Genomic DNA, 23172 nt, shown 5'->3' with positions numbered 1-23172 from the left:
CACATTGTAGACACTCAATTTCCCATGATGCTTCAGCACTACACGGACGTCACATCTCCTTCTTTCCGCTTCCGGCCGTCTCTCCAGCGCCAGCTGCGTGGTTTAGCGGCTTTAGCTAGCCGAGCACACAATCTGCTTTTTCACTCCAGTATATTACGAGTTTAGATTATGAGTAGTACCATGCCGTACCAGGAAGAAGAAGATAATGCCACTGCTGTCAGTTTGTATAAGATTTACGCGCCCTTTCTCTATAATGATAACAATGACGCGCTAATAGCTTTAGCCGGTCGGTCAGCTAGCTAGCTGTCTAGTTGCGATGAGCTAGCATGATTTTAATAATAGCTGTAGACTTGTTTCTTAACAGAGTGCAACCGCAACATTACAGTCTATATAATGTCTGATTAACATTAGGTAGATTAGTAAGATAAAGGATAACTATTTAGGCAAAGTACGATAACATTGATGATCACTAGCTGTTTTAACAGATGTTATGTATTGGTAACAAATGTCTGACTGCCTTGTTTCCTTTCAGTACGATCCTTACACCTACCCAAACGACTACGACCTGCACACCGGTTAGTATACACACATTTATTTATCTCTCTTTACTCAAATATGTGTTATCACCTGTCATTTATGAACTCTTCGTGTTTACAGTTAGTCTGTTATCCATGAGAAGCGAAGTCAGGACACAAACCAACATATTTAAACATCTGAGGTACATCTCATAGTGCTTAAGTATGTTAATTCCCCCTTATTCTTCCATCTGTGTGCAGGTGACCCAAAAGCAGACCTTGCCTATGAGAGGCAGTATGAGCAGCAGACCTACCACGTCATCCCAGAGGTGATCAAAAACTTCCTGCAGTATTTCCACAAAACCATCTCTGACCTGATAGACCAGAAGGTTTATGAGCTGCAGTCCAACCGTGTGTCCAGCGAGAGCATCGAGCAGAAGATCTATGAGATCCAGGACGTCTATGAGAACAGGTACACTCAACTGTCTCTGTGTAATCTTCTCCCCGTGGTAATGCCATTGTCTCCATTATCAGAGACATAAGATCTGTGTTTGTAAGTTGAATGTCTTACCTTTCCTATCTTGTTCCTATTCAGCTGGAATAAATTGACTGACCGCTTCTTCAAGACCTCTCCCTGGCCAGAAGCTGAGGGCATTGCATCACTTGTTGGCAACGGTGAGTGTATCATCAATCATTTGATCTGGTTTATTTGATTTTTTTTTTTCTTCTAGAATTAGTTCTTAGATGTGACAAAAGAAAGGCATATTTGTTCAATAGTTCATCACTTATTTCCGTATTTCTCACAGAATGGCAGTGTAACTGGTCTGTAACATCTCTTTTGATATGCCTGGATAAAGTAAAATTGTTATGTGGGAAACACTGAAAGCTGACACTTGATTGTGTCTTTGCACAAGTAGTTCAAATGGCAAGATAAGTATGTGGTTATAAATTATGTTGTTTTGTTTGACAACAGCTGTCTTTCGTGACAGAACTTTGTTACTTAAAGTTTTGTAATCTACTGGTGAGTGAGCTGTCTGTGTAGTCACGAATGTTTGATGTCATTGTTCCCCTGTTATTTCCTGCAGATGCTGTGTTCCTCATCCTCTATAAGGAACTGTACTACAGACACATCTACGCTAAAGTCAGCGTGAGTAACTCTAATAACACTCATCACTCTCTATCGATTGCTAAGGAACCTGCAGAATGTGTGGAAACATTTCCAGTATTTTGTTGTAAATAATGTTTTCCTGGTAATCAGGGTGGACCAACTCTGGACCAGAGGTTTGAGTCGTACTACAACTATTGCAACCTCTTCAACTACATTCTTAGTAAGTCATAGAATGTTCTTTATATTCTTCTCTCACCTGTGTTTTTCAGTATTGAATTAACGCTGATGAAAGATGAGTTATGTGAGAATGTTTTATGACTGTAAACAGATGCTGATGGCCCCGCCCCTCTGGAGCTGCCAAACCAGTGGCTGTGGGACATCATTGATGAGTTCATCTACCAGGTACAGTGCATTATAATCTTGTACTATCCTATATAGAAATTATGTTTCAATTCCATCAGTACAGTAATGTGAATTACTCTTTCCTCTCCAGTTCCAGTCCTTCAGTCAGTACCGCTGTAAGACGGCCAAAAAGTCTGAGGAGGAGATCGAGTTCCTGAGGAATAACCCAAAGATCTGGAATGTCCACAGCGTCCTTAACGTTCTCCACTCCCTCGTGGACAAGAGCAACATTAACCGCCAGCTTGAGGTCTACACCAGCGGAGGTAGGGGAGATTGTTTTGGAGATACTTGTTGATGTGGATCCTTAATGACTAGACTTGAATGATAGTAATTGGAATGATAAAAATGTAAGTCCTTACACCGTGTTGAAGTTACCAAAATAAGGTGCAGTTTATATAGATAGATTAGAGTCTTTGTAGATTTATAATCCTGTAAAACCTTTCCTGGTGTGAAAGTAACCTCAGCATGTGGCCTTGAGTGTACTGAGTTGAGGTGTTGTACAAGGCAGCTAACATGCTATTTGTTGGCGTGTTGCAGGAGACCCAGAGAGCGTGGCGGGGGAATATGGGCGCCACTCCCTGTACAAGATGTTGGGTTACTTCAGCTTGGTGGGGCTCTTGAGGCTTCACTCACTGCTTGGTGATTATTACCAGGCCATCAAAGTCCTGGAGAACATTGAGCTCAACAAGAAGGTAAGGCTTTATACAGAGCATCTAATGTAACACATTTTCTCGCTAGTCACTTGATCTTAAGCTGCATCTCCTTGTTTTTCTTCTGTTTAGTCCACAACCTGAATCTGTGTTGTTTCCTGTCTTCCAGAGTATGTACTCTCGTGTCCCCGAGTGCCAGATCACCACCTATTACTATGTGGGTTTTGCCTACTTGATGATGAGACGTTACCAGGATGCCATTCGAGTCTTTGCCAACATCCTGCTCTACATCCAGAGGACGAGAAACATGTTCCAGAGGTCAACATACAAATATGAGATGGTCAGTCTGAGCAGCGCTTCTTAGATTATTTTGGAGGCTTTTTTTTGTTTTTTCACTCCAGCTATGGATTCTCCAGCCTACCCCCATACTGAACATGTACAGATGTGTATTTGTTCAGACATTCTGTGACATTATCAAACAAATATCCTCTTTGAGACAGATTTCATTGAACTCATATGATTTCTTAGATCAACAAACAAAATGAGCAGATGCATGGCCTGCTGGCCATCGCTCTCACCATGTACCCGATGCGCATCGACGAGAGCATCCACACCCAGCTGAGGGAGAAGTACGGAGACAAGATGCTGAGGATGCAGAAAGGGTAAGAAAGATACTTGTGCTTGGACACCTGCATGTTGGATCAGCTATTTGTTTTGCTGTATTATCATTTTTACTACTTTGATTCTTTACTGTTATGTTATGGTACTGTTACATTCAATTTTATGATTCATTAAGTTGTTGTGATTCATTAGTCTGGAGCCGCTGCATGTAATGCACTGTCAGTAACTGAGGTGGCCAGCAGCAGTAATGACATGTATGTTGCGTTCTCCATCTCAGAGACCTGCAGGTGTTTGAAGAGCTGTTCAGCTTCGCCTGTCCCAAGTTCCTGTCACCGGTGGTGCCAAACTACGACAACGTCCACCCCAACTACCACAAAGAGCCTTTCCAGCAGCAGCTGAAGGTCTTTGCCGAGGAGGTGCAGCAGCAGGCCCAGCTCTCCACCATTCGCAGGTAGAGCACGTCAGCTTGTGTCTGACATAGTTAAAAGGGCACCGAAAGATTTTCTGTTGATTTTTGAATAGTATGGCACATTGCAGCATTGTTGCATTACCGCCAGCTATAGATCAGTGGGACAGGAACTCTCTCATGGAAAAACAGCTCCTTAGTGCTACTACAGGTGCAAAACTCCACAGGAAACCTTTAATGTTTCACTAATGATTGGTTAATCTGACAGACATTTTTAATTGCAGTATTTTTACTTTTGTGTTGTAAGTGTATTGAGTACTTTTTTAAAACTCATGTGCCTTTCAGAAACACTTGTTGACTCAGGTATGTTTGGAGGGTGTCCACACGTATATCATCTAACTCACAATATGTCCTTACAGCTTCCTGAAGCTGTACACAACCATGCCAGTAGCCAAGCTGGCAGGGTTCCTGGACATGAGTGAGCAGGAGTTCCGTATTCAGCTGCTCGTCTTCAAACACAAGATGAAGAACCTGGTGTGGACCAGCGGCATCTCTGCTCTGGATGGAGAGTTCCAGTCTGCTTCCGAGGTTGACTTTTACATCGACAAGGTGTGTTGATGTCTGTTTAATGAAAGGGATGTCTTTTACCTTTCCACATCGTCACATACAGTATTACAAATAGTATGTCACAGGGACAGACAAACCACAGGAAGTGAATCTGCCATCAGCACTCTGTTTGGTTAAAATTGATGGATTCAGATAAAACCTGTTTTATAATAGGTGATGATTCACATGTGCTGTATATAAAACAGCAGCTGAAATAGTAATAGTAGGTGTTGATATTTCTCACTGTTCCGTGTCTCTGAATGTTTGATGAGCTTTTTGTCTGTCACACTCCTGCAGGACATGATCCACATTGCCGACACTAAAGTTGCTCGTCGGTACGGAGACTTCTTCATCAGACAGATCCACAAGTTTGAGGAGGTGAGTAGTGATTTGTCATGCCAAGGAATAGAAAAACACTGTATTTTGGAGTTTTTACCTGTTTAAGGCACCAGAAGAAGTGCTGTGATGACATGTGACAACAGAAAGAAAGTTTTAATTTTAGAGTCACCTAATTAAAAGCACTGTCTCTGATATTTGTATGGATAAGCTGTCTTGTGAACAGATTTGCTTTGAATATAGTAACATCTTGTGTGTCACAGACAACAATTGGTTTGTTTCCCTATAGTTGAACAGGACACTGAAGAAGATGCCAGCCAGCACCACCACTGCAGCATCTGGGACTGCCACAAGCCGATGAGTCGTAGTCCTCTCTCAAGATTTTTGACGGCAATTATTGACAAAAGCTTTTCTATGTGACCTGGTGATAATAAACAGATGGAGTGGTGTGCTAAAAGTCTTGATTCTCTTGTCTCATTGCTTGGTCAAATGTTTACTCCTAACAACCACTAGATGACAGTATTTACCAGACTGTGGCATTGTCTCAGTTGCAGTTTTTTTTTTAAAAAACCTGTATTATGTGTGTACATGGTGAAGGAAATGACACATATAGACATGCAAATGCACAACACCTACGTTGTTACTGTTTGTTTTTGTTTTTTGTTGAATTGTCAGTTATATTTTTGTATCTTCATTATACCTGCTAGTACGACAGAAATCAATGTTGCGATAGTCAGTGGAGGACAAATATTTAGTGTCATGGGTCATTAGGGTTTCTCAGATTCCCAGACCGTTCTTGGTGTTTGCCTGCCTCTTTTTAATATCCTGTTGCAGCAGTCGCCATGTTGTTCTTGGCTGCTGTTCCACATAATCATCCCATTGACTGAGGTCAAAGGCTGTTGCATATTTCTTTTATTATCACAGATCATCCAACATTTCCCAACACAGATCTCAGGACTGGTGACAATAATGACAAAGAAATAAAAATTTACAAAATGGGAATATAAAAATTAATCTTAAAAACACACCACTCATCAGAAACAGCGTCAGTTGTCATACAAAGGAAAACAGAACAACATATGTCACCATAGCACGATATACACATACTCCAAACATCCAAAATGATCCCCTACCTATTTTGGTAAGCCAGCATTTTTCTTCAAAAATATCTTTTAATTCCATCACATTTTCTATAAAATAAAAAAATAAAGCAAACATTGCTCATTCAGAGCATAACTCTTTTAGTCCCGCGGGTGGCAGTGTGAAGTCTCTGTGGGCACAATGCCATCTTAACGTTTATAAAAAGTGGATAATTCATCTTTTTTAAATTCCATCTATAAGTCTCTGACTGCCTTTAATATCAAATTCTCATAAAAGATGCAAAGTTTTCTTTTCTTCATGTGGCTCCAGTCTCGGACTATGTTACCCTTTTTTCCATTTTCATCACTTGAGAAGACATTCAGTTATTATTGAGGAGTCTCCTTCTGCATGACTGCCTCAGTCCATGCTTAAGATGAAGAGCTGGTCCAGGGTCTGAATGTTCAGTGTTGCCCTGCAGACTGGGAGTGTTTCATCTTTTTGCCATTTATCCATAGAAGCTTCTTCATAAAACAGTTACTTTAACAGTTGCACAATGGCGAGGGCTCCTCTTGCCCTCGGTGTCAGGTGAAAAGTCCGCTCAACAAGCATCACTGGGGAAAATATTTGAAGTGTTCTTTTTTGCAATAAATGTCCATCTATAATTTCCAAACACCAAAATGAAGTTAATATCTGAAAGAGAAAGTCATCGTGTTCCAGCCTCACTCTAACTCTGATTGCATTGTCTTGAAAAAAGGAAAAAATACCAGAACATGATAAGGAATTGCGTCATTTTCTCAAAGTCCCATTTATGGCCATCCGCTGGTCTGAGTGTGTGTTGTTTCATTTTTTTTAGTGTGTGTATTTGTGTTTGTGTGAGTGTATGCAGTCCAGGTATGACTTCAAAAGGATACGCGAGAATGAGGCACCTTCTGACAATTATAAGGTCACGGTTCAAGCTTCTCCAATGTGGAGGCTTCGTCTCTCCTCCTCTCAGCTCTTTGGATGAAAGTCGATGACACCAGTTGGTTTTGTCTCGGTGAAGACAAGTGCCCTGCATTTGATTTTTCACTCCCTAAAGGTCAATTGAATAAACCCTCTCTTGAAGCACCTACTGTGAGACCTTCAACATAAGATCCACTCAAACCAACCCAATGGTGAGTAAGTCCTCTTGCAGGCTGTCTCACTGATGCACTGAGGTTGGCAGATGGGGTTCCCTAGACTACACACACTCCTCCTCCAGTCCTCCCCATCCTCAGGGTGGTAGCGTGGAGGCACAAGGACACACACGAGTCACGGTTGCGCTCAGACCAGCGAGGCCTCGGCTAGTCATAACTCTGTGATCTCCAGGGGACTCTCCGACAGGGTGTCCCCGTCCTTGTGACGGTGCATCGGGGTGGACTTTGCTGACTCCGTGCGGGCGTTGCGCTCGGAATAAAGCCCCCCTTCACCGTTGAGCGCCTCCAGAGAACGTGCCAGGGCACGCTGGTCGTCTTCTGGCAGGCTGTTGAGGTCAGAGGTCAAAAGGGTCCCTGTGCTGCCATGGACCACGTGAACACCTTCGGGACCCTTTAACTCCACAGGAAGCTTGTGTTTGAAGCGCAGAGTGCCACGACCTCCCCCCATGCCCAGACGCTCATCTTCATCATCGTCCAGGTCACTCTGGATCAGCTGTTGAAGGATGACAGGAGAGGGGAGGGAGGGGAAGCTGCTGATTAATAACATTAAAAGACATCAGGTGAACAACAATATGGCAGCTTTCTAAGTGAAAGCTTTGGAAAGAGGAAAACCAGTGGAAGGAGGGAAATTAGTAGATAACTGTGAAAGAAAGCAGCCTGAAAATGAAGTGGGACAGTAGATCAGCAGTGAATAACAGATTTCATACCAGATCTGGTTTAAATTCTTGCAAACAGATTTGAAGTTTGAAAGGAGTGCACAGGGAGTTTCCACATCAGAGCATTTCAGAAGTGTGAGGAAGTGTAGAAATCGTACTTAGTGCTCCATTTACAGTGATTGTCTAAACCTTCTGGTAATTTATTTCAGTCTGGTAAATTCCACTGTCAGCTGAACCCTGACAAGGAAGTACACACTCCATGTGACCCAAAGTCTGAGTAGCAGGTCAGTCTAGTCAGGGTAGCAGAGACGGCAAAAGTGGTGAGTAGGTGCCATGTCAGGGCAGAAGACAGATCGTCAGAAAGGGAAATCAGAGGAATGCAAGATCACTCTCCAGCGGTGTCAGACAGGAGGAGCACCACAGTAGGTGCAGATAGTGCAGCAGATTTTCCTTCGAGCCCACCTCAGTGACTGACGAGTGATCTCCCTGGCTGGTGGACACGTTGACAAGGCGAGCTGCAAAGAGCTTTTTCAGCCTCAGGTAGTCGTCCAGGACCACCTTGAGCAGGGAACCCTGGCAGGACGGCAGTTAGGATCAAACAGAGTCTGTAACACCTGACACACCCCCACTGTAATCAGTCCACAGCTCCTAATCTAAACTGCTTCAAGTCCTTGAGGTCTCTCTCTTTGTTTTTCTTCTCGGGGCACACTGGAGGAGGTCTTAGGAACTGTCCTCTGACCTTGTTCCCCAATGCGTTTTGGGAAAAGTGGAAGGAGACCAACAAAAAAGAGGCTTGTGGGATCGGACATGGCTGTGTTTGTCATGTCTCCCTGGATAATCTAGCATACAAGTGTCTCACCTTAATGGGCCCCTCCCTCATGATCTGACCCAGTTTAGCAATGTTGTCGTACTCCTGAATGGCTGCTCTCAAGTAACGATCGTCTTCAGGCTTCGCTTGAGGCTCACGGCCAAATGTACCCTGTGAGAATGACACACACACAAAGATGCAAACTTGTATAATCCAGTGAAGACAGATTTACTCGTTACCCCACAGCAATGAAGCCTGTGGCAAAATACGAAGTGTAGACAGTTTGGAAAATGCTTAATTTAACTGTTATATTTTCAGGGTTAGCAATATTCTTGAATTTTAATAAACCGCTTAAAAAATGTGTAATTGTCAATATAATCTGGTGTTTCATCTACACAGTCTCTCTTCTTTAATACTCTTCTCTTTCTTTTAAACTGAAATTAATCGATCTGTTGTCATATTTGTTTTGCATCAAAACTGGGAAGAATTAAATCATTCTGAGAAAAACATGAAATCAGTTAATATGAACAGCTGGTAAAAGTGACAATTCACATTGATTGCTGTGCCTACAAAAGAATTCTATACATTTTCTGCAATTGCATTTATAGTTCTGATTTATATGTGATGTTAAAGAAGGAATTTAAAGTCTATATATTTACCTTTAGGTAGCTTGAAAGTGCTTGAATTGTGATTAAATGCTGTGCTAAGGCTGAAAATATAATCTATGAAGCTCTAAATGAGCTCAGGCTGATGTTGGTACTGACGTGGGTGCGTGCAGGGCTGTTCCACAGGTCAGTTATCTCACTGAGGTTCTCAGGCAAGTCATCCTCATGGTCAGCCTGGGTGGCCAGCTCCAGGTTGCGACAGAATGGGTCCAACCACACTGGATTAGCCCTGCAGAGGGAAACAGAATTAAACACATCAGCAACAAAAGGAAAAGGAAGTATGATGAGCTACAAAAACAACTCAAAGTTTTCACCTATTTTTACCGCCGTTAGTTTAATGTTATGGGCTCTAAAGGTGAAATATTAGATTCCAAGCATGAACTGATACAGATGAACAATGTTTTTTCGGATGTGAGGTTACTTTAAGGAATAGTGTGACATTTTGTGAATTATCCTTATTCGATTTCTTGCCAAGATTTAGATGAGAAGATTGATACTACTCTCATGTCTTATGCTAATTATGAAGCTGGGGCAGGCTTGGCTTTGCTTGGCAAACAGCTAGCTTGGCTCTTTCCAAAGGTAACTAATCTGCCAACCAGCTCCTATAAAGCTCCCTAATCATGTTATATTTTGTTTGGTTAATCCTTCCAAAGATCTAAATCTAAAACAACACGTCGTAGTTTTATGAGGAGCTACATACTGCAAATATTTCTGTCTAGTCTGTGCTGGTTGCCTGGCAACCTCAAAGACTCAAACTATTCCTTCAATGTATATAAACCTTTAAATTTTACGGTTTTTGATGTCAAAGAGAAGTTTTCACACACAAACTGGACTTCACAGAAGTGATGTCAAGTGTGAATTCTCTTTGAGAAACTTGTGACAAAAAGCTGTGAATGTGAAGCCATTATCTCACCCTTCAAATGAGTACTTGTTAGTGTTAGGCATGTCCAGGATATCCATTAGTCCCTGGTTCCCTAGATGGTAGAGGACACATCATTTTAAGAAAACAGCCTTGCTGCAGTGAACTGACATGTTGTACTGTAATTTAACGGATGGTAAAAGCCACATCCTGTCGTTAACAGCTGGTGGGACCGTCCCGACGTCGAAGCTGCTGCTCACCTGTTGATCCTGCAACGATAGCTTTCAGTTTCCTCTGGTGTCTGCAACACAGCAAGAGTGACAAGAAGGTAAACATGTTGATCACTGCATGTTTCAAATGACTCAGTAAATTCAAAATTCAAACTTAATGCACATCAACATGAAACTGCCTATTTTAGAGAGTGCTTCTTACACTCTGCGATAGTGCCAGTTCATTGTGACAAACAAAATTCCTGCCAAGCACAGGAGCACAGCCAGGATAATGATGACCAGCTGTGAAAGAGGAAAATAGTGTTTAAAAGCACAGAAACACAAAACATCTGCATCAGTCTGTGGCCTTCTGGAGATCCAGGCCTTGCAGACCTGTAGTGTGGTGATGTCGTCCGGTAGTTTGTCAGTAACAGCAGGCTGAACATCCACAACGTTGTATGTCCTGAACAGGTTTCTCAGCTGCTCCTTGTTCTCGTCGATCATCTGAATAACCCTGCAAAACATGAAACACCAGGGCACAGGTAAAGTCACGTCAGAGCACAGTCCATATGGGAGTTCTCTATGAGCTAGTATCACCATATGTATTTCATCGAGGAAGAGCACACCTTTCCACATCCAGGATGGTGTTGGTCTGATTGTTGACAACGTGGATGAGCATGTCTGTCTGTGCGTAATTCACCCTGCCCTTCTTGTCCACATGGAACTGGATAACAGGAGACAAAGCGGTCAGATAGTAATACAACACAAACAAAATGTATATATATAAATTAACATTAAACAAAGCTCACCTGTATGTCATCTAAGTTGACAATGGCTCCAGTAATGTTAGACAGCAGGTTGACAAAATCTTCCTGGTTTTCACGGACTAAATCAGGGATCTCATTGAAGACTATCTTGACCCTCTGGTCATCTCGGAGAATGTAAATATTCACGTTAGTAGTCGTACTGTGTCCGGCAAAATCACATGCTAAGATCTCTAGCTGAAAGTATCCTGGGTTGAAGGCAGTGAAGAGGTCATATGTTCGGATGATGCCGTCTGTCAAACCTGTGGAAATCATGGGACAGTTATATTAATATTGTTTCTGAATGAAAAAAAGTTCATGGTTCATCGCTGTATGCAATGTATTACGCTGTACGTTTTTGGCATATCTCTGGCCAGATGTAAGTCCAACTGAAACCTTGTTGAGAGATCTGAAAATTTTCACTGGTTAAAGGAACTATGCCTGTCTGAAACAGTATACACAAAATGAGAAGTGTGTCTTCCATGATGGAAGTCAGTCACGGTGAAACCATTTCAGTTCATTTTTGTCATTAAACTAGATGCATTACATTTTGATTAAAAACATTTCATATTACCCTTCATGTAATTAAAATATATGCACCTGGTTGTAAGAGAAACTGTATCCAACATTAAACTCGACACATTTAACCGATCAGTCTGGGTAGTGTGTCGAACTAAGCAAGAAGACTTAAGTAATCATCTGTTGTTCACTCTGTCTCAAGCTGTCTCACCAGTATGCTAGGCCACCTCACATTATATGTGAAGTCACCTGGATAAAAACTGGGTGTTAGCTTTGCTTCTGACCAGTGTCTTGATAAAAAAACAGCTTTGTTGTTAAAAATAGTTAGCAACAAAGAGCCATTTTCAAACTCAAGCCAATACTTATTTTTATGCTCTTTTGTAAAGCACTGGCTGTGTTTAATGTGTTCTAGAAATAAAATTAACTTGATTTGACAAGCATTGTCTTTAAAATGTGTATGAAGTTTCACAGCAGCCTTAATGTTACATGTAAGGTGGCTCACCAATGATGAAGATGCTGCCAACGTCCTCACTGCCATTGCTCTGTGACTGGAAGTAGCGGATCGTTACTATATGGTACTGGACCAAGCTGTTATTGCCAATGTCATTATCTATAGCCAAGACCTTGATCAGCTCTGAGCCCACTTTGGCATTTGCTGCAACTCCTGAAACAAGGTAGCAAAGAAGGTTAGGATGGTTCTACACAGAGCAAATTGCACATACATGACAGAATGCAGATTACCTGCAGTGTACTCTGGCTTAGTGAAGCGTGGTTTCTGGTCATTGATGTCTTCCAGTTCAATGCGGACTTCCAGCAGGCTGGGATCCCGGGCAGGATCCAGGGCTTTGGCCCGCGCTGCCCTCTGACCCCTGGGAGGAGTCCAGCTCCTGTTGCTGGATGCCTTAATGATGATGGAGTAGACCGGGGTCTCCTCCCGGTCCAGATCCCTGTGCAACTTCAGCTCTCCATCTAGACTCAAGCCAAAGTTTCCATCACTGTTTCCCCCTGCAGGAAAACATGGAAAGAATGTGTGTTGAATCATCTAAAGCACTAAAGGAATTAGCTTTAAATAGAAAAGAGAGACGGATGGATCTATACAAATGTCCTCATTATTCCAAAGCTTTTGAAGTAGACAGACTTTCATCTGACCACACAAAGGATACAAGAGCTTCTGGAGAAACAGTCTGAATATAGATGCTGTGAAACTCTTGATCCTTAATTCTTCTTACTTTGGGTGTGTTAACATAAATCATAGAAGTAGCAGGGAAAAGTTGCATTACATTTCTAACATGAACCGCAATATTCAACAACGTGCTGCTGTGTCTGTTGAACACTGTATCACCTGCAATAAAGTAGTAGACGACTGCGTTCGAGCCCTCATCTGCATCCACGGCCCTGGTTACATTCCCAACCACAGTACCTGGACGGGAGTGCTCAGGCACTGTGAGCGTCTGGTAAGGCAAGCTGCCACGCTGAGGTGCACACACACACACAGACAGTTTGATAGCACATCTTATGTACAGATTACCACATTAGGGCGCATTCAGAGAGCTTCATACTCACCGGTGGTTTGAGGAAGACGGGTTCATTGTCGTCAATGTCCAACAGCGCCACCTGCAGTGGCTGTGTGGTCTCGTAAGGCACTGGTTGGCCCATGTCACGGGCCACAATGATAAGCTGAGAGAGTCGTTTACGCTCAGTTAGAGACACATGTACCTCTACACCTCAATTCATTAACTACAAATACTGCTCACACACACAGTTGACTCACGCTGTGCAGGGCCTGTTTCTCTCGGTCCAGTTTCACAGTAGTGGTGATGACTCCAGACATGGCATCGATGTGGAAGTTTTCCCAGTCTCTGTTGCCTGCGCCGGTCTGCAGGAAAGCATAGCGGACCTCTCCGTTCACCCCCTCGTCAGAGTCTGTTGCATGCACCTCATACACTGGCAGGCCTGGGGGCTGCTCCTACATGGAAGACAAAGATGGTCAGTATGTGCTTATGTGAATCTTTTCAACTGAATCTTAAAGCTGCAGTGCAGGAGTTTGATGATTTTAGAGGATCTTTTGGCAGAAAATCAATAAAATATTCATAATTATGTTTTCATTAGTATATAATCACCTGAAACTAAGAATCATGTTCTTGTTGCCTTAGAATGAGCCTTTTCCATCTGAACAGGGATGCAACTAAATTCTGCACATCATAACTTTAAAGGTCAACTGCAAAATAAATATTTGCAGCTTTCCAGACGATTCCTTGAGTTTAAGTCTGAATCTGGACCATTTGTTCCACAGTCAAACTGACATCACATAACAAGAAGAACATAGGTACAATTGATAACAATCTGCAAATACTGTGATTTTGAGTAAATGAATTTCTGCTTTTGGGTACATTTTTCCCCCCAAAAAAGAAGAAGAGCATACAGACAAACTAGCAGCTACCTCTGAGATATGAATAATGGTTCCATTTGCAGGCCTGACGAACACTGGTCTGTTGTCATTTACATCTATGACCGTAATGATCAGATCTGCAGTGCCCCACAGTGGAGGACGCCCCTGGTCTGTAGCCACCACAGTCAGGTTGAAACGTTCAGAGGACTGAAGCCGACGGCGAGAACGCACCAGCCCTGTGTTTGGATCCAGGGAGAACGCATCTGAAAAGACAAAGAATGATCAGGGACTGAGTATAGATATAAAGGCTGAACAAAACAGTTTTATACATGCCTTTTGATTGCAAGCAACATTCTTTTCACTAACTAAATATGTAATAAATAAGAACTACAATTTTCTGGACATCTTTAAGAAATATCAACGTTTTTACTGATACAGTTTTACTCAGACCAATTCATTCAGTAGATTCACCTAAGTGGGGTCCCAGCATGCTGTAGAGTACTGCTCCATTTTCTCCTTCATCCAGGTCAGTAGCCTTCACTGTGATCACAGATGTCCCACTGGGCTCATTCTCAAACACGCTGGTGTTAAACACTCTTTCCACGAAGCGTGGCCGGTAGTCGTTGACATCGAGAACTGTCACCAGGACCTGATAAGTCCCAACAGACAGATGAAGTATGAGGAAGCTTGCAAACATAAAATATTCCTGACAGAAGGTTATAATCAGTGCTGGGGAATAACTAGTTACATGTTACAACATTATATGTCCTACACACTGGTCCAAAGTTGCAGACGTGCCGTCTTTTGGCATATATACGGACAATACAGGTCAGCAAATATCAGAGAATATTGTTTTTTTTTCTTTATTCTCAAAAAGATGGGCTTCAAAAATCCAGAATTGTTGGGCCTATTTCATGCCAATCTCCACATCTTTGCTCAAATAAATTAATCAGCAAAGTATGTTCGTTTTCATAAGACCGAAAGTGTACGTTCCATGTATAATATTGAGGTTTCACATTTGCATTAAGCTTGGTAAATGATACATCTTCAAACCCTCATTCACAAGAGATCTGTGCGTCATTACAGCCAGTGTCCTCTACCTGGACAGAGTTCTCTCTTCTGTTGTTGGAGCTGCCGCCAGGGTTGTCACGGGCAACAGCTGTTAAAGTGTAGTGGTCCTTTGTCTCTCTGTCCAGAGGAGAGAGGATGTAGATCTCTCCCTGAAACAGAGAAGAGGAAAGGATTAGGAAGGAAGTACGGAAACTGACTGGGAGTGGTGGTTGTATCAAGACATTTTAATCAAGTGTCTGACAGAAATCGAGCATGGAGGTCAAATACGTAGACTGTCTTTACTGCAGTCAAACACTTGGTTTAAACTTTAATTTCTAGGCAGGATGATGTTAAATGTTGACATCCAGCTCAGTTAGGGAGCACTGTGTATGGCTGATTCAACTGATAGTGTAAAGGTTAACTCACAGTGGTTGGTCTGATGCCGAACTTGCCTTCCCCGTCTACCAGGCTGTACTCAATGACAGCAAAGAGGCCGGAGTCAGCATCTGTGGCACTGACCCGAACTATGATGGTGCCCAGGTCCACATTCTCAAACACAGGCTCCTACAAACACAGATAAATACACAATTACTCTATGTCAAGTTATATTACACACTAAAAACATTGAGACAGAATACCTGCAAGAAATGAATTAGAAACAGGAAGTAAAACCCCACGAAAAATGGGATTTGTTAATATCTCTTAAATCATAAATTTGCTAAAATGTGGCCTTTCTCAATAAATAAAATAATTACATTAACATTTCATTATCTTCTTTTTGTTTGCTTCTCATCTTTAGTAAACTACTGGAATTTAATTTGGACTTTTCAGACACAGATGCAACTAATAAGGAGAGACTTCATGTGGTCATCATTGTCACATGGTCTCCTCTTTAATTCAATCAAATGTTTATGATAGTACTGACTCATAGATACCAGCCACCTAGATATTGCTGTTTTTTTTCAAACAAGATCCATACATTATTCCCCTAAAAGTGAGAATGTGAGAAAAAATCCCCTGCAATCATCTCTAGTTCAAGGGGTCTATTCTATTCCATTTGCTCAGCATTTTTTGTGTAATCCTGCCGCCTTTTTTTCTTCTTAATACTCTGTTTAATACCTGATATGAGGGTTGTAGGAAGAAAGGATTGTTGTCATTCACATCCACTATACGTAGATAAACTGGCAGCTCAGCCATCCTGGGAGGAGTGCCATGGTCCTGGGCTCTAATCGTGAAATTCAGCCATTGTACCTGCTCGAAATCCACCGTCTGGTTGGCTACAATCTTGCCTGAAAATTTTTAAACGCAGTGATGGTAGGATTAAGACTCATCTGAACAAAAATAAATGCACAGTAAGTCATACATTACTTGGGGACGCTTTGAACTGACTGATATTCATATTGCTAGTGAATTGAACATGTTTGTGGGTGCTGGTGGTCATACCAATGGAAGGGTCCTCCAGTCTGACGTATCCCCCTCGAGGCAGGTGGAGCAGCTGATAGATGACCTGGCCATTGGGACCTTTATCTGGGTCTACAGCAGATACTGACAGCAGTGTTGTGCCTGGCTGAGCTCCTTCTAAAATCTTCTCTGTGAAGTTGGACACTCCAAAGGGCCGGAAACGAGGTGCGTTGTCATTCACATCCAACACGTTTATGGTTAGTCTCGCTATGGAGGAAAAGGTCATATTGATAAGGGACAGACAGAGTGAACATAAGAAACATAGAAAATTGAATGAGGATGAAACCGAAGACAAGTTGTCTGTTAGGAAACAGACTTACCATTAGGAACACTGCCTGACTTGTCAATAACTTCACTGGCATTATCATGAACGGACACAATGATCTCAAATGTTGCGACCAGCTCTCTGTTGAGTGGGTTGCGTACAAACACAGCACCTGAAAGTTCAACAAGACACTAATTCATTTATCCATTTGTCAACACTATGTCAAAATTAAATGATGTGAATCAAGATTTGAGATCCAAGTCTAACCAGTGTGTAAATCAATGCCGAAGGACTCCTGCAGGCCGTCCACTGGATTGTTCCCATCATCCTTTGCTTCTACTGAGATGATGTAATACTCCAGCCGGGGGTGCAGATCAGGGTCCTCAGCAGTCAGCGTGGCCACCACCACACCAGGCGGTGTGGACTCATTGACATTTATCATGGTTACAGGCTCTATAAAACGGGGGCGAGAGTCGTTTACATCATCAAGGATGACCGTAAGGGTGGCTGTGCCAGACATGGGGGGTGTGCCGCGATCAATTGCCATGACGACCAGGCGGTAAGACCCACGTTCTTCTCTATCGAGGGTGCTGTTGCCCACAAGGACGGCTCCAGAGAGCGAGTCGACCACGAAACGGTCCTGAGCGCCACTCTCCAGCCGATACATCAGCCAGCCATTAGAGCCAGAATCAGCGTCGGTGGCAGACAGCTGAGTCACCACCACACCTGGAAGAGATAAAGTAGTTACAAGGACACAAACACACTGTCCCAACATGTAAACCCTTAACCTTCACACAGGGGAGAGCAATGAAAGTCTAGATAATCACAGGAAGAAATTCTAAATGATCAATTCCATCTAATAATCTGTCAATTACAACTTAAACGTAATGAATGTTGATTATATGTTGATTTAAAATATACATATCATTAAAATATAATTAAAACATAATTTTGCTTCAAGCCCACTCATATACAGATTATTAGGCAGAAGATGAACCACACACCAGTGGGGCTGTTCTCAGGGAGTCGGACACTGAAACTGGATGGGCTGAAGACAGGAGGGTTGTCATTCTGGTCCAGGATGGTGACTGTGAGCGGGACACTACTGTTCAGACCTCCTACGTCCTCCCCAACCAGAAACAGTTCTACCCGAGGCTCCTGAAATGCCTCACGGTCCAACGTCGCCCCCTGACGCACATATATCACACCTGGATGGAGACACAAAGACATAAACAACTGTGTCACAACTTTTATTTATTTGTCTTTCTCTGTCTATTTGCTGGGGAGTCATAATGTTACCAGTATTTGCATCCACAGTAAAGAGGTCCTGCCTGGCTCCCAGCAGGTAGTACTTCACTACAGCATTGGGTCCGATGTCTTGATCCTCAGCCAGAACTGGCCCATTTAACACTGTTACAGTGTTGCCTAAAGGAAGGTCAGAGATAGAGGTGGAGAAGAAAAATGGTCACAGTCAGGTCTGAATCTTTTACACTAAGCCAGCAGCCTCATGTTGATGTAGCTGCTACAGATTCAGTCGTTTTTTTCTTGAGAGTTGACAACAGCGAGATTTGGCTTTCTATCAACGATGAAGGTCACTGGTAAAAATGTCGCTGCTATGATAAACTAGGAATCATATTCTGCATTAAAACAATCTAGCTTGTGAGTCCTTGGTAACCGGTTGGTGTATGCTGTGAACAAATCCCTCTGAAAATGTAAAGTTGTCAGACCTTCCACCTCACCCCTAACTTTCAAAGTCAAAGAAAAGAAAAAAAACTTCACTGAATTTAAGCCTGATGTAAACAAAGCCAGGAAACGGGGGAGACGGTGTCACAGACAGTGTGCTGGCAAGATGCTCTGTGGTGCAGTTACAGATTGCCCTCACTCAAGGGAGAAGAGAAAGATAGACACACCAGCGTGAGTGCTACCTGCTGCAGAGTTCTCTGTTATCTCAGCCCTGTAGCTGCTCCTGGTGAATATGGGCCTGTTGTCATTCTCATCCAGGATGGTGATCACCAAGATGTCTGAATCCTAGTGGTGTGAGACAGAAGAAGCAACAACTTTATGAGCCAAGGATTATGTTGTTGTGACACTTCAGAACAGAGTGGTCTCGCCGCTGTTTTGCTGTGCACAAACTCAACTTTCACAGTGTCAGTGGTTGACTTTTTTTTTGCAGCACTTTCTCACCTTTCCCACAAAGGCAACACTTAAAGCACCTCACCTTGTTTTTCTTGCAAAAAACCTTGCAACTGCACTTTGAGTGTTTCTCATGTTTATTTGATGTAAAACGTGTGCATGAGGTTCTCATTATCAGGAAGGTACAACACATGTACTCTATGCCCATAAGACCAAGCCAAAGGCTACAATGGTACTTAACAGCACAGTAATTAATTTATGCCATTCAGGGTCTCTCAATCAAACTCTATCAAAACAATGAAAACAAAAGATGTAGTGAGATGATGTGACATAGGGTGGGATCATGGGAGTTCATTGTAAAACAACCACTCGCAATGAAAATCTATGTGATCTGAGTGAATTGGAAGAGATTTATCATTGTTAGTTGATTTCTTTTCTCACTGCAAATCATTTGGTGTCTATCCATATAATGTAAGTACTCAACTCAGTGAAGTAAATAACAAAGGTCCAGTTGTTCTTAGACATTTGATGCAGAAAAGTACAAAAGTAAAACTTTTTTAAATAAATAATGAATTTCAAATTGTTACATTTTTGATGTCATTTGGAGCTGCCATTGTGCAAAACTGGGAAGTGCACCTCCTTATGAATTACTCATAAGTTGACTTGAAATGAATCAGTTGGCAGTGTTTTACGATTGTTTCGGTGGTCTGCATGTGAACACTTGCAGCGTACGTGCACAGGAGAGTGACATTACCCTGCGAGCGATGCGAGGATTCTCAGGGTTGTCTTTGACAGTGATGGTGAGTCTGTACTCTGCCACTCGCTCCCTGTCCAGTCGTCTGTTCACCTGCACTACTCCTGTCTGACAGACACAGAGAGGAAGAGATAAGCCATCACATATTACCTCTGTTAACCCACATACTGCAACAGTATTTTCTTCAGTCTTTTCACTTACAGTATTTGTATACGCAGTGATATACTCATGCCATGAATTTACAAATGTGTTTGCTGGCAACATCTGCTGATCTGTTTTCATCTTTGTGTCAAGGAGGAGATATCTACAAGACTGTAGATGAAAGGGAGCAGCAACACCTGCCCCGAGTCATGTTAAACTGGCAGCAGGCATGTGAGATCAAATCTGGGAGAAGCCAGCCACAAGACTCACGCTTGCACATGCTTTACTTTATGTCCCACCTGCTCCACCTTCACCACATTAGTAAGTTGTTTTGTCACGTATGTATTGTGTGATTATGTCATCTATATTTGTTTTGTTGTTCATTTTACTGTTTTAATACCATTTTAGAGTTTTTACATTTCCTGGAAACCTACAGTTTTTCTGTGGTATTCTTTGCCTGCTCTGCCTCAGCTCTCGTGATTTACATTTTCTTGATGGTCAAATAGCTTTACTTGTTGCTAACCATAGCTGCCATTAGTTACCTAGCAGCAAAAAAAACCCTCCTTGGTACTGTATTCGCTCTTGCCAAACTGGCCTCTGTTGGGCTGTGTTAGGTCCTGGTCCGGCCATGTTCATGAGGGAACTCAAGGGATGAGTCATCTAAAACAAGTAAATATCCTGAACCACATAGCGTTCCACCAGTTGTCTCATGAAAACTTTAAAGAGTTATTTACGGGCTAAGGGCTGTGTTTTGCTGCCCTCTCTTGCTGAATGTTCCACGCCTGTTTCACCCAGTTGGGTGTGGTTGGATGTGGTCAGATGTGTCGTTTTATTGTGCTCTATTACACCTGTAACCACACCCAACAGTGATGTCAACAGGTCCTGGAGTACATCTCTTATCTCACCGTGTCGTTGATGTAGAAAGCTCCATCATGGTTGCCGGCAGTGATGTTGTAAGTGAGCAGCGCGTTGCGTCCGCTGTCTGCGTCTGTAGCTTGGACTCTGGCCACAGAAGTGTGTATGGAGGCACCTTCACTCACGCTGGTGTTGTGAGGCAGGTTCAGGAGGACTGGGTCGTTGTCATTGATGTCCCTAACATGGACCCCCACCACCACCTGAAGAAAACACATCAAGGTTAAAAATAGAACTCTACCTTTTCACAGTCACTCTGTTTAGATTGTGTAAAATAATGTTGGACAGATCACAACTCCTTATAAATTAAAAAAAAATATTAATTAGGAGCTGCACAAATGTTAGCATTGGATATACATTTAAAATCATGATACAGTCCAAAAATCTACTTTGGATTTTCAGTTTCCACAGAATATATGGTCTACTGCTACCTTTTGAAATATTGCATTTCATCTGGCATGATGACGGATTTGGTGAAGTAGTATACTACTATTTTTTCACTATATGTCGTGTACAAACCTCACAAACCATCTGTTACTTGTAGGAAATGCATGTTTCTGTATGTTGTTGTTGAATTTGCAACACAGAAGTGAAATTTGCAAGACCCTGATTGCTCAAGAGGATATGATGAGAGTGTGGGGCTGCTTGCATGTGTATGTTTGCGTAATGAAGCCCCACCGAGCTGTTGCGAGATGGGGTTCCCAGGTCTCGGGCTGTGACTGTGATGTTATAGAAGGCTGTTGTCTCTCTGTCCAGCTCGATGTCCTTCCTCACCCGAAGCTCGCCCTCCACTGGAGAAACCATGAACTCATCTGACAGGAGGACAGAGAAACACGCTCAGAGACACATATGGATGCGTATGGATTTGACAATAAATCACTTTCTCAACAGAACAATCCAATACTAACTCTGGTGATCTCCACCGGTGATGCTGTACTCCACTTTGCCGTTGAGCCCAGAGTCTTCATCGCTGGCTCTCAGGGTCCAGACCCGAGGTCCTGGCTGGCCCTCAGTGACTTCGAAGGGTCCTTCATAGGCTTTGGGAAAAGTGGGTGTCACATCGTTCACATCGAGGACATTAACCAGCACCTGAAGAGGGAGCAAGAGTGGCTGTTAAACACATCTGTAATGAGAGAGCTGACTGATTGTGACATGTGTGTGGAGGAAATAGGAAGAAAACTAGCTCTCAGTAATGTGGTTTTCTACGTGCAGCTTTAGCACGTATGACTATCTCTACCACTAGTATCATCATAGCATAATTACATTTTTTAAGGTAATAGAAGGATTTTTACAATTTGGACATTGAATTCACATTGTGTTGTGAGATCCTTGAGATATCCTTTGTTTCTACTAACACAAATGCACATTAAAGGTTGCTTGTATAATAACAGACTTTGGTATATCTTCAAGTTTATGCATTTTATCTAAAAATAAAGCCAATTAAAGAAGATTTTTTAAAATTATTTTTTATTCTGATGTCTCAGAGGCAGAAGAATTCAGGGATATCCCCAGTGTTCACTTTTGTTCCATGCGTATGTTCATGTTGGAAGACTTTAGGGCTGCAACTGAGAATTATAATCACATTTATTATTATTAAAGCAACAATCTGTAACCTTTTCACCTTAAAAAAATAACAGCTTCAGAACCATGTTGAATGTACAGTGTCTTGTAGTTAGCAAATGTTGACCATTTTTTGCTTGCATTACTCTACTACTCAGTTTAACCAATTGTTTTAGTTCTAAAATCTAAAATGTTAAATCTAATTTTAGATATAAAACCATGTATTCCTGATTACTGTTGTGCTGGATGTCAAGCGAAGAGCAGGAACTGGACACTGGTCCGTAGCTGTGACAACCAGGGCGTAGTGTCCATTGCTGATCTCGAAGTCCAGCTCCTTTACAGCCGTAATCCTCCCCTAAATGCACGCACATGCACATCATACACAGAGAGTTAATGAGTGTTTTTGTTTTCCCAGTTGCCTGTAATACCACACTTATCATGTCTCACCGTGGTGCTGTTTATATTAAAGGTCTGGATCAGGTTGCCGCGAGTGATAGCATATCTCAAGGTGCCGTTCAGACCCTCATCCGGGTCGCTGGCTTTCACCGTGGCGATGGTGGCACCCACTGTGTTTGGCCCCTCGCTCAAAACGGTGACATACTCCTCCTCGGAAAACTCTGGGGCGTTATCGTTCTCATCAACAATATGAACATTGATGGTGGTTGAGGTCTGAGTGAGAAACAGAGGGAAATGGGAACACACATTTATGGCTTATCGTATTAAACTGACAATATGTGATTCACTTCCAGCATATGGTGCGAGCTAGGCCTGCAAGTGAGTTACAACTTGATCTCGTAATCTATTTATCATTGTAACGCTGAAAGATTTTACAGTCATGTATCACGGCTGCAAAATATATCATTTCAACATTTATACTGCAGCGTAGTAACATCACAGTATGAACAAGTCAGGGAAATTAACTCAAACATGAACTGCGACATGTCCTGCGACTGCTTGATACAAAGGAGAAATCACAGGGTCCTCATCAATGAACTACATACAAAAGAAGTCTGCCTGGTATATCTTAATTTACTCTGATTCAAGGGTTGTTCAGTACATGGGAGTCTGTTGCTTGCAATCAATTTATCA

The 23172-nt window shown here is 42.4% G+C and overlaps 2 protein-coding genes across 9 annotated transcripts in view; one reads left to right on the top strand and one right to left on the bottom strand.

The window, feature by feature from the left end:
* The first annotated feature begins 47 nt into the window (after positions 1 to 47).
* On the top strand, positions 48 to 5104 carry LOC119034153 (eukaryotic translation initiation factor 3, subunit 6 interacting protein). 2 transcript variants are annotated; one of them, XM_037124930.1, is made up of 15 exons: positions 48 to 216; positions 533 to 575; positions 777 to 987; positions 1111 to 1190; positions 1601 to 1662; positions 1774 to 1843; positions 1952 to 2025; positions 2117 to 2288; positions 2563 to 2717; positions 2845 to 3015; positions 3204 to 3337; positions 3574 to 3747; positions 4122 to 4311; positions 4606 to 4686; positions 4934 to 5104. In XM_037124930.1, exons 1-15 carry the CDS (start codon positions 169 to 171, stop codon positions 5003 to 5005), a joined length of 1737 nt encoding a protein of 578 aa, XP_036980825.1. In that variant the 5' UTR covers positions 48 to 168; the 3' UTR covers positions 5006 to 5104. The 2 variants fall into 2 exon arrangements, with proteins under 2 accessions (XP_036980825.1, XP_036980826.1); XM_037124931.1 differs by lacking the exons at positions 48 to 216; positions 533 to 575; positions 1111 to 1190 and having other exon boundaries at positions 909 to 987.
* A 424-nt stretch (positions 5105 to 5528) lies between these two features.
* cdh23 (cadherin-related 23) overlaps positions 5529 to 23172 on the bottom strand; it is a 165839-nt gene continuing 148195 nt past the window's right edge. For 6 of the 7 annotated variants that reach the window (XM_037124921.1, XM_037124922.1, XM_037124924.1 and 3 more), the window contains 32 exons: positions 22531 to 22752; positions 22319 to 22438; positions 21432 to 21612; positions 21202 to 21335; positions 20517 to 20726; positions 19471 to 19578; positions 18509 to 18611; positions 17883 to 18008; positions 17588 to 17791; positions 16851 to 17309; positions 16639 to 16755; positions 16301 to 16525; positions 15977 to 16146; positions 15284 to 15421; positions 14908 to 15027; positions 14279 to 14456; positions 13859 to 14070; positions 13190 to 13384; positions 12982 to 13095; positions 12761 to 12890; positions 12160 to 12423; positions 11921 to 12082; positions 10906 to 11162; positions 10723 to 10820; positions 10490 to 10610; positions 10320 to 10399; positions 10148 to 10188; positions 9942 to 10002; positions 9128 to 9257; positions 8415 to 8534; positions 8018 to 8128; positions 5529 to 7392 (listed from right to left, as the gene is read on the bottom strand). In XM_037124921.1, coding sequence (XP_036980816.1) covers positions 7051 to 7392; positions 8018 to 8128; positions 8415 to 8534; positions 9128 to 9257; positions 9942 to 10002; positions 10148 to 10188; positions 10320 to 10399; positions 10490 to 10610; positions 10723 to 10820; positions 10906 to 11162; positions 11921 to 12082; positions 12160 to 12423; positions 12761 to 12890; positions 12982 to 13095; positions 13190 to 13384; positions 13859 to 14070; positions 14279 to 14456; positions 14908 to 15027; positions 15284 to 15421; positions 15977 to 16146; positions 16301 to 16525; positions 16639 to 16755; positions 16851 to 17309; positions 17588 to 17791; positions 17883 to 18008; positions 18509 to 18611; positions 19471 to 19578; positions 20517 to 20726; positions 21202 to 21335; positions 21432 to 21612; positions 22319 to 22438; positions 22531 to 22752 — 5253 coding nt within the window. In that variant the 3' untranslated portion in view covers positions 5529 to 7050. Of the gene's footprint in view, positions 7393 to 8017; positions 8129 to 8414; positions 8535 to 9127; positions 9258 to 9941; positions 10003 to 10147; positions 10189 to 10319; positions 10400 to 10489; positions 10611 to 10722; positions 10821 to 10905; positions 11163 to 11920; positions 12083 to 12159; positions 12424 to 12760; positions 12891 to 12981; positions 13096 to 13189; positions 13385 to 13858; positions 14071 to 14278; positions 14457 to 14907; positions 15028 to 15283; positions 15422 to 15976; positions 16147 to 16300; positions 16526 to 16638; positions 16756 to 16850; positions 17310 to 17587; positions 17792 to 17882; positions 18009 to 18508; positions 18612 to 19470; positions 19579 to 20516; positions 20727 to 21201; positions 21336 to 21431; positions 21613 to 22318; positions 22439 to 22530; positions 22753 to 23172 lie in introns of those variants that run through there. The other variant, XR_005079483.1, reaches the window with a different exon arrangement.

Source organism: Acanthopagrus latus, chromosome 15, assembly GCF_904848185.1.
Source record: "Acanthopagrus latus isolate v.2019 chromosome 15, fAcaLat1.1, whole genome shotgun sequence".
Taxonomy (NCBI): Eukaryota; Metazoa; Chordata; class Actinopteri; order Spariformes; family Sparidae; genus Acanthopagrus; species Acanthopagrus latus.
This window is presented reverse-complemented; position numbering and strand designations above follow the sequence as displayed.

Excerpts from the sequence above, each read along its gene's own strand:
- LOC119034153 (XM_037124930.1), top strand. The coding sequence starts at position 169 with ATGAGTAGTACCATGCCGTACCAGGAAGAAGAAGATAATGCCACTGCT. Across the intron at positions 2,289-2,562 it reads TGAGGTCTACACCAGCGGAG|GAGACCCAGAGAGCGTGGCG; the intron begins GTAGGGGAGATT and ends GGCGTGTTGCAG. Across the intron at positions 4,687-4,933 it reads AGATCCACAAGTTTGAGGAG|TTGAACAGGACACTGAAGAA; the intron begins GTGAGTAGTGAT and ends GTTTCCCTATAG.